The following is a 16,101-nucleotide window of genomic DNA, read 5'->3' as shown; positions in this document are numbered from 1 at the left end:
AGATTTTTTGCTCTATATGTGTTTTCCCAACTGTGTCTCGAGGATATATAAATTTTGTGTATCCCCTTTTCTGTGTCTATAACTGTGGATGTGTTTTTAAACTTTTCCCCACAGAGCAAACCCCACTTTTTGTTAAAAACCTTCCGGAAATTTGGACTGGTTGGTTTTTTTTTCATTCGGTTAAAGCCCTTTTTTGCCATTCCACCACCCGGCTTCTTGTTAATTGGTTGAAACCCAAAGTTTTTCCTTTTCCATCCGGAACCAGGCCAGGGTTTTCCCTTTTCCCCCTTCTTTTTCATTTTGTTTTTGGAACTCTTCCCCCATTCGGTTCCGGAGGGAGGAATTAAGGGGATTTGGGTTAGGATTGGAGGAGTTTATTCTTTTTTCTCGGTTGCCTTGTTCTTTTTCTTGGAGGCCCCCCAAACTTCCCCAACTTTTTGGTTTTATTAACCAATTTGGGAAATTTGGTTTTTTTTTTCCCAAAACTTAACATTGGCCCCCCTTTTTTATCCTTCCCTTCGCTTAAGTTCAAATTGGTTCAAGGTTTTTTTTTTTGAACCGGAACCCTTAATTTTCTTGGATTGGCCGTTGTTTGGTTTTTTTGAGGTTTTGGTTTAGGTTGGGGGTTTCTTGACCAAACCCCGGCCCCCCCGGGGGCCCTTTCAATTATTAATTAGTTGGGTTTTCCCTTTTTTAAAAGGTTTTTTCACAGCAAAAGAAATCACCCATAAAGTGAAAAGACAACCCACAGAGTGGAAAAATCTTTAGCCAATTGTCCCTCAGACAAAGGACTGCTACATAGATCATAAAGTATTGAAAAAAAATCACACACCCCAAATTAAAAGATGCATTTCAAAAATGGGCATCTAAGATGAATACACACTTCTCAGATAAAGAAATACAAATGGCAAGTAAATATATGAAAAAATGTTCATCATTGGTCATTCAAGAAATGCAAATTAAAACAACACTGAGATTCCATCTCACCTCAGAAAGAATGGCTGTCATCAAGAAATCAACCAATAGCAAATGCTGGCAGGGCTATGGGGAAAAAGAAACCCTTCTCCACTGTTGGTGTATGCTGTTACAACCAGTGAGAAATTAGTGTGGAGATCCCTCAATAAACTAGGTTTAGCGGTCCTATTCCATCCAGCTATTGCATTTCTGGATATCTTCCAAGAGGAATTAAAAACATCACACCACAGCAATATATGTACACCTATGTTTATAGCAGCACAATCTGTAATTAGCTAAATCCTGGAAATAACCCAAATGCCCATCAACCCAGGAATGGTTAAAAAAGATGTTGTATATTTATACAATTGAGTACTATTCAGCCATAAAGCAGAATAAACTTGAGACTTTTGTAGGTAAATGGATGCAATTCTAGACCATACTCATAAGTGAAATAAATCAGACACACATGGGTAAACATTATATTGTCTCTCTGGTGTGAGAAACTGAAAGAGTAAATAAGGTCTAAAATGTACAATAGATATTGTGAAATGGTAAGAAACTGTTCAAAAGCAACTAGGATGAGTGAAAACGGAAACAATAGTAGGGAAAAGGGGGAAATGCAAGGCACTTATACTATTAGTGTCTCTTAGATCATCAAAAGGAAGGTTTGTGTTAATATCAATTGGAGAAATTTTTATGTTCATATCTTGTACCTTGAGCAACTACTTGAGAGATACCAACGTGTAATGTTTTCACTGTTGTCATTCTCCTACTATTTTGTTATGAAATGTTATTTTATCTTTTTTCCATAAAATAAAGAAAACAGATGAATTTTTGAAAATGCAAATGGATTAACATAAACTTAACCAGGCAGTGACTCCAGCTGCAGATGTGTTTCCAGATGTGGTTTCATTGCTTAACTCATGTCCAGGAGTTTCTATTGATCTAGAAAATGCATTTATCTCAATATATGTGAGTACTGATCACCAGAAGTAGTGTGTCTTCAGCTGGTAAGGCAAATAATACATTCACTTCCTTACTTTGACACTGTGTCCACTCCCCAGCCTCATGTCATAATTTAGTCTACTGGGACTTTGATCACACTTCTGTTGTAGAGGACATCACAGTGGTCTGTCATACTAATGATACTGGACATACTAGACCTAGTGAGGAAGAAATAGCAACTGCTCTGCACATGTTTGTTAGACATTTGTAGGCAGAGAATACCTGGCAAAAATTCAGGACATTTCCCCTCAGTGAAATCTAGGAGTTTAGTAGCATAGGACATATTAAGATAAAGCAGATATTATTGTTTAAAACTCTGTTATGAAAAGTACTTGTCTCAGAAGGGCTGTTTATCGCTTTATTAAATAATGTAATGAAACACTGTCTGATGTAAAGTGCTCAGTTCGTAAATTTTATTATTACTATTAAATACATGTATTAAATAATATATGGGAACAAGAGAATATGTAGAAAATTTTAAAGGAAAAAAGAAATGTGTAGGTTGAAGTGGCCCATATATTGCTCAGAGCTCCATAATTTGTCTCTTTCTGTCTCTCTTTTAGTCAAATACTCCTTTATTCATCTTTTGTTATATTTTTGCAATACATTATATTTCAATTTGTTTTGTGGGATGTATACATCACATCTCAACCATTGTCCTCATCCTCACCCTCTCTTTCTCTTTCCTTTGGAGTTGGAAGGGAGGATCCTTGTCTTCTGTAGTAACCCAACCCTAACCCAAAGTATATGCACAAATGTAATCAAAGTTACATTTTCCACTGTACTTGATGGCTAAGTGTGATAATATGAGTCACTATTTTCTGACCAGTTGAATAGAATGGAAATGTTGAAATTCTCTTCATGCCTTTAAAGTCAGCATGTACTTAAGGGCATGCATATTTATAATTCACTCATGTTGCTGGTTGCAAGTACCAGAGAGTGAGAAATTCTGGACTGAATTGTGTTTCTATAAAATCCATGTGTTTAAACTCTCTGCCTCAGTGCCTCAGAATGTGACAGTGTTTGTCTCTCAAATAACCAGTGATGTTGAACTATTTTTCATATATTTCATAATGAATTGAAAATAGGATTGAAGGAGAAGGGACTTACACAACTATAAATAGAAAATGAAGATTACACACATTTAACAAAATTTAAAGCTAGATTGTTAGTTATTACTAGCTTATGTCAGAATTTTATGAGTTGCTACAGTACAATTCTTTTGCTTTGGGGGATACTGTTTCACAATATTCATTCTTATAGTCCCTTTCTTTAAAGAAAAAGATTCCAATGGATTGTGTGATACAGTTTTTAGATACTTGCAGCTGAGCAGACTTGGAAACATCAAAATCCAAGTTAAAATCATAATGAATTCCCAGAATTTAAAGCCCACTGTAATATGGACATATCAGTCTTTCTAATAGAATTATAGCTGGGTGTTCAAAAGAAGAAAGACATAGAGTTTTTCAATTACGAATTAAATTGTTGGGAGGAGCAGTGCCCCTTCCCCACTTGATCAACCAGACCTGCACTGACAAGCAGTGCCCTCTTCTCACACTAGCAAGTGGGGCCACATGTGGAAGTGAGCACTGATGCAAGGGTGTCACTACCCACCAGCTCCAAGGCAGCTCTGCATTTTGCTTCCCCACAGGGCAGGGCAGCAAGGGCAAGGACTAACCAAGTGACCTGATCCTGGGCAAGGATAATACCATGAAAGAACAGAGCAACCAGAGCTCATGATTGTAGGCATTTATCCAACGGTCCCTTCAAACCCCTGCCCTGCAGTCTACATCCAGCAGGGACCAGGGGCCTTATTTCATTTCCCACCTACCAAGAGGAACAAAGACATACCTTGGCTTGAGTTGTAACCATAGTACAGGGGCTAAGAAACAGAGGGGCCTCTGATGCTATCCTGAATAACAATATCAAAGCAGCAAGCATAACAATCCTGGATTTGAAGTTATATGACAAACCTACTGTGAGAAAAACAACATGAATCTGGTATGAAAATAGACATGACAGTCAAACAGAATAGATGATGGAGAAACAAACTAAAGTGTAGGTAACCTCATTGGTCTCTTGTTGTACTCCAGAGAGAAACAGTGGTGGATATGAGAAAAATAAAGAAAAGAGACAAGAGCTGGGTCAGGTGAAGTTACCTCTTACCTGATGGGAAGAGGACTGACTTCAACAGTAGGGGTGTTTATTTTATACTCTTGCAAAGTGAGTATCAGGAGAGATAATGTTGTCTAGTGACTAATGACTGTAACTGTCCAGGCAGGATGGTTTTTTCAATACTGATGTATCTTGACTACTTGAGGCACTCTGGCTCTGTTTTGCCTTCACATATATGACCAATATCCAGCTCCAGAGGCTTCCAACAATAAAGCACATTCAACTATTTGATATTTGCACTTGGGAGGCTGAGGCAAGAGAATTGCTGCAAGTTTGAAGCCAGACTGGGTTATACAGTGAATTCAAGGCCAGCCTAAACTAAACAGGGAGAACCTGTCTCATAAAACCACCACCAAGGTAAGTATATGTTAAATAACAAGAAAATCTCGTGACCTTGAATTCTCAGAAACTAGAAATATGGGAATATGTTGGCTTACAGTGATACAGAACTTTAGTATAAAGATAGAATTTTTACCAGCATTATTTTACTTACATTTTATTGATATCATAAAATATTTTTGTTTTGTTTTGTCTTTTTGAGACAGACCCTTCCTATGTAGTTCAGGCTGGGCTTGAGCTCATTGTGTAGCCCTAGGCTGACCTTGAACTCACAGAAGTCTGCCTGCCTCAATCTCACAAGTGCTGGGATTATAAGCATGTGCCACCACACCCAATAAAAATATCTTAAAACATGACTTAAGTGAACTATTATCAGAATGTATTTATTTAGGCTACAGCAGTTTCCTTTATAAGTGGAAAATATAAAAGATATTGTTGAGAGTTGATGACTGCACTACTGAAATAAAAAAGAAATTATCCACACACATTCAGGCCACTTTGGGTACAAAAATAACCCTGAAATCCTTTTGAATATGTTTTGGAAATTGACATATTATAGTTGCATATATATATGGAATATAGTATAATGTTATGCTGCATGTATCCAATGTGGAGCGATTAAATCAAGCCAATTAACATATCCATCACCTCAAATCCTTCACATTTTTTGATGACATTGGAAAGTTAACCTTAGCAATTTTTAAATGTACATTATTATTAAACATAATAATGTCACCAAGAATTCTTTTTCATGTAGTTTTGAGTGTTACATAAAATAAAATGCAATAATTTTAGGGGTGAATAGATGGCCTTACAACTTGTGGTTACATGGGACTTCTCATTGTCCAGGGAGCTTGAAGACCTTATCCAGGGAGGAATTCATAAAGGAAAGTCATGCTTAATGTTCACAAGTACAACTTTACTCTAAATGATGAATTGCTCCCTTTTAAGAATCCTATATTTCTGTACAAATAAAGAATAAAATAACTTCATAACAAAAAATGTGTAAAGAAAGAAAATATGACATATTTCTACTACTTAGGGAAAACATTGTGCTTGGTGCTTTCTTTCTCAGCATAAATAAATGCAAAGCATGTTTGCTATCAAATAGGATGTAATGTTGTATATTTTTATCTAGCAGCAATTGTAGTTTGAATATTCTTTCATGTACATAAATGTTCCTTGTTACCTTTCAATTTTGGCATAGCATCTAATTGTATAGTAGAAACACATTACTCACCTAAGTCTGTAATTTTGGGCAGTTAATTAGCTTCTAATATTACACTATCTAAAATATTCTTCTGATAAATACTGTGGTTATATTTTATACACCAAAGACTATTCCTTTAAAAATCCTTTCTTTTTCCCCCAAAATAACCATTTCAAAGAGGACTGTATGAATTATTTTGCAGTTTTTCTCAAGTATGGTCAACTGCTTCCAAAGGTTAAACTAACCGATTTGTATTATTATTAGTGATTTTCTGATCTTATGTTTCCCAGTATTTTCCTCCAGAAATTCATTTACATTCTAATTTGTTATATATTTATATGTTGACATCTGATCAAAATTAACAGATTGAGAACAAACTCCAAAAGATCATCTCTATATTGACACTATAAAGTTCTGAGCCACTACTGACTGTAGTATCTATCTTTTAGGGGTATTATATCTTTTTAAAATAATTTCACAGTATCCCTATAATTACGTGAAATGAACAGTATTTCTCTTTTCTAATGAAGAAATTGAAATTACATTGAGAAGTAAAACAAAGCACAGATACCCAATAGTTATTCTCAGCTCATATTATTGTAATCATCTAAGATGAGTGAAACATTCATATTTAACATTATGAAAACTATGAAAAGTTAGACAATAGGAATAAATAAAGTAGTACAACTAGGATAGGCTTCCATAGTACCTTGCATTTCTCCTATTTTTCCCTTTATCACACCATATTGTAATTACTTTACTGTTTGTTGTATAAGTTAGCCATAAGTTCTGCAAGGCCAATTTTTATGCCAAATATGCTCAGAAAGTTACCTCTGGGGACCACCAAAGTAATAGATGCTTTATAATTCCTTACTAAATGAATTATTTTAAAGTTCCTCAAAAAAGAACATAAATGTCTTCTATAGAAGTATACATGTTATAAATAAATGTTACTTTATGCCAATGGTAAAAGTTGATGACATGATGTTTTCATTTGTAATAAGCATCATTAATATTTAAGGTACTATTCAGGTTTACTGTGAATCAGGTACTGTTTTATGATAACTCTGATGTACTAATTTAATTTATAATTAAGTACAACTAAATTTCAAGTTAATCCAAAGCAGCTAGTTAGCCAGTGGGTGGCAAAAATGAAACTCAGCCACTGGGTGGTCATCTTCTGCCTCTTAGCAGTTACACTTTCTATTTACGTATTCCATAGCACAACCATCACAAGACATTGGCTTCTAGCCTGCCCCAAGAGTACACTGTTGTTGTTAATAATAGAATATTAGAGTTTGGAGGCCATCTGTTTCATTTTGCAACTATGGTAACTAAGAAACTCAAAGGTTAAGACACTTGTATATCATTTGTCACTAAGATGAGTCTTAAACCCACACTTTTCCTATATACCATGGTGATAATAACCATTCAGGATACAGTATTATACATTTCCAACCTTCAGAGAGGTTGGAATTTCAAAATATGCTAAATATACTTTAAGACAATTTTGAAAGTTATCAATTATTTTTCTGACTGAAATAGCCAATGAAGATCACATATTACTTAATTTCTATTCAGTGACTTATTTTATGTAAATAACTAAAACACATATTGTACCTTTAGAACCAAACAAGATGTTTTCAGGACCTTGGTTATGTGGAACAAATATTCCTGAACATCTACTGAATGCAGGAAAATATATACAGGCCTTTACCTTATATGTGCATGAAAACAAACTGACATGTACTTAAACCATATTATAAAACAAAAGTGTTACTATACAGAGAATTTTTTTAAAAGTTATCATATTTTGTTTTCTGCTTTCTAATAGTGACATATAATGTATTTATTTTGAACGAATGCTTCTTGCAAACCATTCTATTGATTCTAGTTTTATTTTCATATACATAAAAGGAGCTTATAAATTGTACTGAATACAAACAAATATACTTTATTGCACACAGAAAATACTCCATAAAAAGTACTGCACATGACAAAGCTGATGAGGACAGACACAAACTTGTTATCAGATAAGACTGGTATTATTCCACAGCTGAACAATATAGAACATTTCCTGATAGAGGTTCCTCACCCCACACATTGCACATTCTCTAATATTTTTATCTGCCTTACAAATATTCTTCATAGTCTTTGCTTTTGTCTCTTCTTTGAAAAACACTAATGGAAGATATTAAAGGCAAAGAAATATGAACTATTCAAAAAGACTTGTCTGCAATTAAGGAAGTTCAAAAAGTAAAAGGCCAACAGTATTCTTTTGGGGAAAAAAATGACAAAGTAACATGGTAAATTTCTGCAAATGGAAATATTAAAAAACTTAGTTCCTCAAGCATTTCCATTTATGAATTATTTCTAAAATTTAAACATGCCCTTTAAGGTGAATATCTGTGTAACCAGTCAAAATTCCATTTATTTACATTCGTTTTTTTACTATCACTGTTTAACTCTTTCACATAGTGCAAATGCATGAGACACACTCACTATTGGTAGTCGTTCAACAATAAATAATAACTTTAAACCTAGTTATTTTACTACTTATGTATTTTTTAAAAATATAAAGTGCATTCAAAAGACTTTCTAGTCATTCTTGAACGTGAGTATCAGTCAACTTGTGATATTTTCAGCTCGTAGCAGAAAGAAATCACAATGCAAGGTTTTCCTGGAATTTCTCTCCCTCTGTCCCACAGTTCTGTATGGAAGACAGTTTCCAAAAGAATACAAAACTTGCTCATCAAGTCTTGATAGAAATTTCTGATCACAGAGCAGCATTCATTGGTACAATTTTCTTTTAGTTCAGTGGTGCAGTCAGCTTAGGAAATGTGTTTCCTCATGATCTGGAGGGTTTGCTGCAGATCCAGTGCAAACTCTGCTCACATTCTGTGCTGCTGACCTCTGTGCTGTTCAGAAATGCACAGCTCCCAGACCTTGTAAGGTTGAACCTGCCCAAGAGTAAAGTCAGAATTATTTTCAGTTCCTCATTTCTGTTCAGTTCTATGAAAATGCAGTTGTGTTGACATTTCCTTTTCTTTTTTTTTCTTGGTAAGAAATAAGAGAAAACTCAGCCACTAAAACAATCATAATCTAATCTGCATAGGGAAAATAAATAAGAAGTGACAGAAATATGTGGAAAAAAATACACAGAACTAAGAGCAAAGTGTTCTATTCATTTGGTTCACATATCACCAAAGGGATGATTCTTGGTCACTCTTGAGTTCATAGCTTCCTCCTGAAATGCTTCAGAAAAAACCGAAATGCTTCAGAAATTTTACGCATTAAACAGTTACATATACTTGTGCATTGTTTATAGCCCCTGCAGCTCACCTGCAGATATGGGGCTGTAGGAAACTTACTAAGAATCCCTTTACTAGAGAGCTCAGTTTAAATCTTGATACTGTATCAGTGTTTGTCAAAAAATTACTAAGAGAGTGAGAAATTTATTCAATTTTGGGTTTTCAGATTAATACCAAGCTTAGAAAATGTCACTCAAAATTTAAAATGTAATTTAAGTACAGGTAATGAAAATAGAATTAGCATCTCTAATTCTGTGGTAAGTCTTCCTTAGGTTCACAGAAACTCATAATTAGGTATTGAAAATATTGTTCTATTTTTTGTTTGTTTGTTTTTGCTTTTCTTCTGGTGCCAGGAGTCGAACTCATGACCTTGCGCTTGCCAGGCAGGCACTGTGCCGCTGAGCTAAATCCCCAGCCCCGAAAATACTGTTCTTTATATTCTGGGCAAATAAAAGTTAAGGAAAAAAAGGTAATTCTTTTCTAAGAAAGGTTTCATCCGTCATCATCATAATTATTCTTGGACCACGTTTAAAGTAAGTCTATTACAATTATTGCCAAGAGAAAGATTATGTATGAATTTATTTACTTATTGTATGACTTTAAGTGGATAGAGAAAATACTATAAATAAAACCTATCTTTAAAGAATTGTGAATAGTATAAACAAAAGAAATTGTTAGAGCTTAGTTACTTAACCTTTATATCTAACCAAACTTTGGAAGAAGTAAAGGGGAAATAATAAGTAAAAATGAAACAAGAAAAGCTTCCTGAAGTGGCAGCCTGAGGAAGATAAAGAAAATTCCTGATACTTACCAGTGTTTAAATTCTTTGCCATTTGACCATTTCCAAGTCTGACCAGTTTCATTTTTCAGCCCAATCCAGTGTTCAGCTCTACCTGCATACCGTTTTAGAAAGGCCTTAAAGAACAAATTAGTTTCTATGTTAAACCATTGACGGAGTCCCACTGAGTAAGCATTTAATACAACTGTTTCTCAAGAGCTACAATTTGGAGCATGAAGACTAAGCTGGTCACTTACTAGTTCTGCACGGGATCAGTTTTTGAGAGTTCTAGTCTTTGACACTAAGCAATCAAATCTCATTTAAAAGACTACACTAAAGTTTCATTTTTACCTTAGGCTTATCTTACAGCTGTGACTAAATTTCTCTGCATGTGCGATAGGCACATATTTTTTTCACATAGAAAGGAATAGAAAGAAACCATGGAGTAGCTATACAAAATAAAATACCAGTATTTTATCAGTTTTCTTTTAACCTTACCATGTCCTTTATAGAATCAATGACAGCAAGAGTAGCACCATCTTCAGAACAAGAGTTTTGAGCAGAGGTCCAGCTCTGTGTTGTGGTGGAAAAGAAGTAGCATTTCCTGTGGTATAGAATCCACTCATCTGAGCATGAAGACACATGGCTCTCTGATGCCGTGGAGAACTTATATTGGTTTGGACAGTTGTATTTGCCCACTGTGAATTGGAAAGTGATTTGTTAGTGGCAGAAAAAATCAAATACCTCATCATGTGAACTTCATCTAGATGAGCTATTTGGTGAGAGATGACAAAGGGTAAGGACCTTCTGACAACAGTGAGAAGAAAGCAGGTGTCTGTCTACCTGATCTTGTGCTGTGCCTAATTATGACTGGTTGGGCATCTTAGCATACAGATGTCTCTTTTGTCTTAATACAAGAAGCAGGCAGGAAAATGGGGAGAAAAAAGGATCCAGAAAATGGTCCTTGGATTAAAAGGGTAATGTGCATTGTAAATTCCAAGTAAAATTTTGTATCTACTTGTAGAGGTGTAGGAATTTAAAGATACAGTAGGTATAAAACTATATTGAGAGATTAGAGAGAGATTAACTCTCAGGTAACTAATTCAAAGAACAAAAAAAAAATAGCTGGGGATGTTTCATACAGTTGTAAAATGTCCTAGTTGTGAAAGCTGTAAGTGTGTTTTGGTACACATGCTGATATAATAGATATCATTTCATTGCTCATGCTCAGGGAGGTTTTGAGTTTCTACCTATAGTCTTAAAAATCACCATTCTGTTGCCTTGTAATTAAAGATAAAAAGACTGGTTATTTTATTTGGATTAAACTATGGCTTAGATGTTATTTTTCCTGCTTGTGATGAATGGAAGGTACATGTATTTTTCTAGCTAAATATCTGTTCATTTAAATTCCAACATACCCGATTCCTTCTAGATGTAAACATCTAGACATTTACATCTAAACATCTCTAATTTTACACCTAAAATATCTCTAATTTACATCTAAACATCTCTAAACATCTCTAATTTTCTCTTACAATATTGTGTAAATCTTAAACACAAAATAATACAGTAATCATTCAAGGAACATGGAACCATATTTAATTGTCATTAAGAATTTGGCCAAGTGTTATTTATGACATAATCCAAAATTAAAGTTCCTGATTAGTTAGGCCAGGCAAATACCTACAAATTTATCTGGTCATGAATGCTTAGAACTAGGAGGCTTTGAGAGAAGGCGCATGAAAAGAAGACTTACCTGTTAGGGCAGTGAGAGCAATGATTAAAACTGTAATGATGACCACCATCAGGACAGCACATGGAATAGGAACTCGCAGACACCCTTCATGTTCTGTTTCAAAATAGGGGGTGGTGGCACTATCTGAAATGGAGACAGTTGGCAGTGAATTCAGGTAGACTGTTAAGACTGAGCTTTTGGCAATATTTTTATATTTGAATATAAATTTTTATGCAGTAATATGTTTTGCTAGTTCCTTTTGAACGTTATATAGATGTGAAATGTTCCATTCAGGTGCACCCAAAGAAGCTGTCATGATAACAATGAGAACAGTGATTGCGCTGATATGCATGGGAAAGGTTGTTTAACAGGAATGGGACATGGTGGAGGTTTATAGTGCTGTGGTTACCCAACTGTCATAACCTATTACTTGTACATCCATGTGTATCAATTATATCACAGTTAAAAAGTACATATCAATGTGAAATATTTGAATTTTCTAAATGTTGTCACAATGATAGAGGAAACATAGCTCTATCATAGAACAGATATTGACTGGAAGTTAATTTTTCATTTACCCTTCTGTATAATGACACAATTTCAAAACTTTCTTTAATCAATAAGAAACTTTTACAAGGGTAGACGTCTACCAGTAAACCAATAAAAATAAGTAATGGGAAAAAAGGGAAAATAATTTTGTGGTTCAGATTTTGCACCTTGATGTTGAAAGATGACCTACCAAGATTTTTTTTAAGCAAAGGACCCCTCCCCTGAGCATAGGTTAGTATGTTATCAAATTCCCTATTATTATTATTAAAAACTGAAATGTGAAATGATTTGATTGATGTTAAAGCTGACAAAGAAAAAGTTTCCACATACAAAAATGTCCTGTTCCTCAATATGGATGATTTCATAACTGAAAAGGAGTTTATATAAGACATAGCTTAAAATGTATGTATTTTTTCCACTTGAAACATTTCTCTAAAGGTAAATTTCACAAACAGATGTTGCTTTCTTTTTTCTTCTTTAATGATGATTTATCCTGGAGCCACTATCAACATCAACTTTTGCCTCTTCTAGGGTCTCTTTTCCCCTGCACATACCTGCTTCCAGATTTTGCAAAAGAAGTCTTTGGCTTACCCCTATTTAACCCTATTACTCTCTCCTTCTCAAAGCAATTCTTCCTTTTTTCCTCCATACACAACATTCATAAGAAGCCATCTCTGTTAGATTAGGCACTAAGTTCAGAGATCTGTCTAGTTTCACTTCTTTCCACATGAGTCAATCATGCTGCCTGGACTCCAGGCTGCAATACCACTGTCTCCTTAGGAAGTACTCAAACAGCCAAGTAACTATCAGATCTCAGAGCTAACCCCACCTATAGGTCCACCCAGGATGTAAGCTATGGGGGTGACTCTCAGGTGACATTTTATTTACATTAAGGAGGGCTGCTCTTAACCACAGTATGTCTTGTCACCTAGGTGACAAAACATCTACCCAACAGCACACTTCTGCTCTGATAGTAGGTCTTCTCCATTAATGGAGAAACTGAAAATAGATCTACCTATTTGTTACCTATTGTGTCACCCAAGAGTGATATTGAATGATTGTTTATATTACCAAGACAGCTACAGTGGAAGGATAAGTATTCAGCAGAAAATTGTGATGATCCTAGGTAAAATTAAGAATTTCTACATCATGTTCATCTCAACTATGCTCTCTGCAGTTCAATAATTTTATCATTTTCTTTTCCTTAGTGGCTCGGGGGAGCCATAAAGTTTTGGCTCAGCCAGTTGCCTAGAAATTTATTTGACTTATACATTTTATCCATAATTGATTTTTTTGTTCTTAAACAAAAGTTGCATTTAAGAAAAATGGATACTTTTGTACAGTAAACCAATATAACAGATGTATGTTCACAAAGTAGTTTCTTCCCCAGACGTTGTTTTGGCTCTGCTGTTTCTAATGAACCCCTTCATTAACTGGTTAGCACATGCTTACAAGTAAACTCTAATTCCTAAGTGCTAGTGTTTTGGGACCTCTCATTCATTAGAGTGGAAGAGGGATAAAATTTTTTAAAAATCAAGGAAGTTTACAGAAACAAGATAAAAAATCAATGAAAATTTTTAATTACAGAACATAGAATAGATACATAAATACAGCAAATAGAAAAGGAAACATTCACAAGATGACCACACTTTGATGAAAAACAAAAGGAAGAAAAATAACCAGCTATGTAGTATTTGAAGCCAGTGATTAGTTTGATCAGTCTTACATGCCCGTCTCTGGTTATCTGAATAACCACTCTGAAGATAGCAATATGTAGTACAACAACTATTGTTAATTTCCTATCACCTTGTTTTGAAATTCTATATCATTTTAATGTTTTTGTTTTTTATGTCTTTGCTTTTGTTATTTTGTTTCTGCTCTTGTCTCTTTAAAATAAAAAAAGAGAAGTAGAAGGAAGAAATGAAGAAAAGAGATTTCCCCCAAAAAATGTCAAAATAGAAGATTGGCATTTTGAGAACCTTTTTATTTATATTTTGGTGACCACTGGATACCAAATACTTAGGTGGTTTTAAAATGGTTCTTTCAAAGTCTGAAACCTGATAGACTTCCAGCCACTGGAAAATACTGTCCTGACAACACAGGATGAGGTGACAGAGAGCAAACGAAGGTATAAGGGAAGATAAGCCAGAATGTGGTTGCTTAAATGGACAACCGAATTTTCTATAGAAAGAGCAAACATTTCCTGCAGTGTGCACACCAGTGGGTATGATACACAACGCGGTGTAGATGGGCTAGGGCAAGGAGTTTTGCACTTAAATCTAAAAGCTGACATGATATAAACTGATTCAAAGGAAAATACTTTTAAAGATTTTCTGAAATTTACCCTTGTGATATCCTCTCAAGTACTTTATAGTCGCACAGCTGAACAGTTTCACTTATTTACCTCTCCCCAGTTATTCTTTCATGCTGAGTGAAATAGAATCAAACCATTTGTCACGTTTTCTTCCCTAACAACATTTTATGTGCTACAGAGAGTATCACTAGTATATAAGAAATCAAGATTTACTTACTTTTTTTCCCTTCCTCCTGACGCAAAGAACTAGTCTCTGTTATGGGACAGTCTCCACAACTCATCTTTACTTTCAAGATTGCCAGTGAATTTCAGGTCAAGTCGGCCAGCAGAGAATCTTTCTTGGAGCTCTTGTTCAATCTGTGGGTTCTCTGAGGCATCTTAACATTTATATCCGTTTAAGTATCTCCGCCCCCTTCCTTTTACATCTCGAGCGCCCCGCTCAGCTAGTTCTCTTTAATTCATGCTCCAGTGGCCCAGACAATGGATGGTGTGTTGTGGTGAGGCGTGGGTTTCCCTGGCCATGTGAGGTGTGGTTTCTCACAACTGTAGTGCATCGTGAAGACGAGTGGGATTTTCCCAGACTCAAAAACAGACGTCTTTAACTTTTTAAAAAACACAAGTAATTTAGGAGATAGTATAATCTAAGTGATGAATTAAAGGTTAGATACCTCTATCTTTGATGTGAAGAGTTTAGAGGCAAATATAACATTTTCTTAGAATTCTATTCATTGATTTGTTCATATATTTAACAGCTTCTATTTATTGAATAATTAGTCTATACTTGATAATGTTTGGGGCCAGAGGATTTATTATTCAATAAGAATTTTTAAACCTCTGTCCTTATGGATCTCTATTGCCCAGAAGTGTTTTAGCTGGGAAGATATAAAAAATAACTTTCAGAACAGTTCCATTTACCCCCTCTGGGGTAAAGTTCTTTTAAGGTATCATTTACTAAATAGTTGCCTTGATGCAGGAAATAGAAAGCTTGTGGTTTGGAACTTCCTTGCTATGTGCTAAAACTGTTTATCTTAAATTATCTCTTTCATTCTCTCCTGCTAATTTCCTTGCTATGTTTTACTGCCATTTAGACTGCTTTTCTTCTACCTCAGTAACATCTTATTCTAACTGTCAGCTACTTTGCAAGTTATTCTGTTTGGTTATTGTTGAAATATATAAAAAAGCATGCTGTCATGATGTTGCTCTCATCTAAATCAAACAATCCACACAGAATATCTATGTATGGGACCTAAAAAGTGGGGATGAAAATGGCATTGTGGTTAATAAACTTGATTTCAAACATTTTATTATTAATATTTCTTTTAAAATAAAGTGTTTCTGCCTTCAGCATGAAGCCTTAGTGAAAATGCTGTGCTTAAGTGTATTGGAAATCATCATTTAAAGTGTGTTGGATGATCAGGTATACTTCTCTACCTAAAACTCAGAGGTACACATTGGGAGAAAAGTCCATCTTTGTTTCCACACTATCTTCCTAAAACCTTCTCTCAATAACAGCTGGAAGAAAGTTTTTAAGAAAGTCATATTGTTTTGGTGAGATATTCAACTTGTATTCCTTTCAGCCTGAAAGGCTTCCTATCATATGTATCATAAAATCCAAAGACCTTATAGTGAGGATTTATACATTGACTAATTCCTTGCTACCATCCCTACCCTGCCATTTTTCCTATTGATCATTACTCATTCCAATCATAATCTCTTGGTGTGTCATAA

General features: G+C 34.8%; 1 protein-coding gene across 1 annotated transcript; it reads right to left on the bottom strand.

The window, feature by feature from the left end:
• Positions 1 to 7,568: 7,568 nt before the first annotated feature.
• Cd69 (CD69 molecule) lies at positions 7,569 to 14,770 on the bottom strand. The gene is made up of 5 exons (XM_005378883.2): positions 14,591 to 14,770; positions 11,532 to 11,654; positions 10,274 to 10,473; positions 9,809 to 9,912; positions 7,569 to 8,646 (listed from the first exon to the last, which is right to left on the bottom strand). Exons 1-5 carry the CDS (start codon positions 14,652 to 14,654, stop codon positions 8,535 to 8,537), a joined length of 603 nt encoding a protein of 200 aa, XP_005378940.1. The 5' UTR covers positions 14,655 to 14,770; the 3' UTR covers positions 7,569 to 8,534.
• Between the last annotated feature and the right edge of the window lie 1,331 nt (positions 14,771 to 16,101).

This window comes from Chinchilla lanigera, unplaced genomic scaffold (genome assembly GCF_000276665.1).
Source record: "Chinchilla lanigera isolate Chin_1 unplaced genomic scaffold, ChiLan1.0 scaffold00012, whole genome shotgun sequence".
NCBI classification, from domain to species: Eukaryota; Metazoa; Chordata; class Mammalia; order Rodentia; family Chinchillidae; genus Chinchilla; species Chinchilla lanigera.
This window is presented reverse-complemented; position numbering and strand designations above follow the sequence as displayed.

Excerpts from the sequence above, each read along its gene's own strand:
- Cd69 (XM_005378883.2), bottom strand. The coding sequence starts at position 14,654 with ATGAGTTGTGGAGACTGTCCCATAACAGAGACTAGTTCTTTGCGTCAG. Across the intron at positions 11,655-14,590 it reads TCAGGAGGAAGGGAAAAAAA|ATAGTGCCACCACCCCCTAT; the intron begins GTAAGTAAATCT and ends TCTCCATTTCAG. Across the intron at positions 10,474-11,531 it reads TGCTCTCACTGCCCTAACAG|TGGGCAAATACAACTGTCCA; the intron begins GTAAGTCTTCTT and ends TCCAATTCACAG.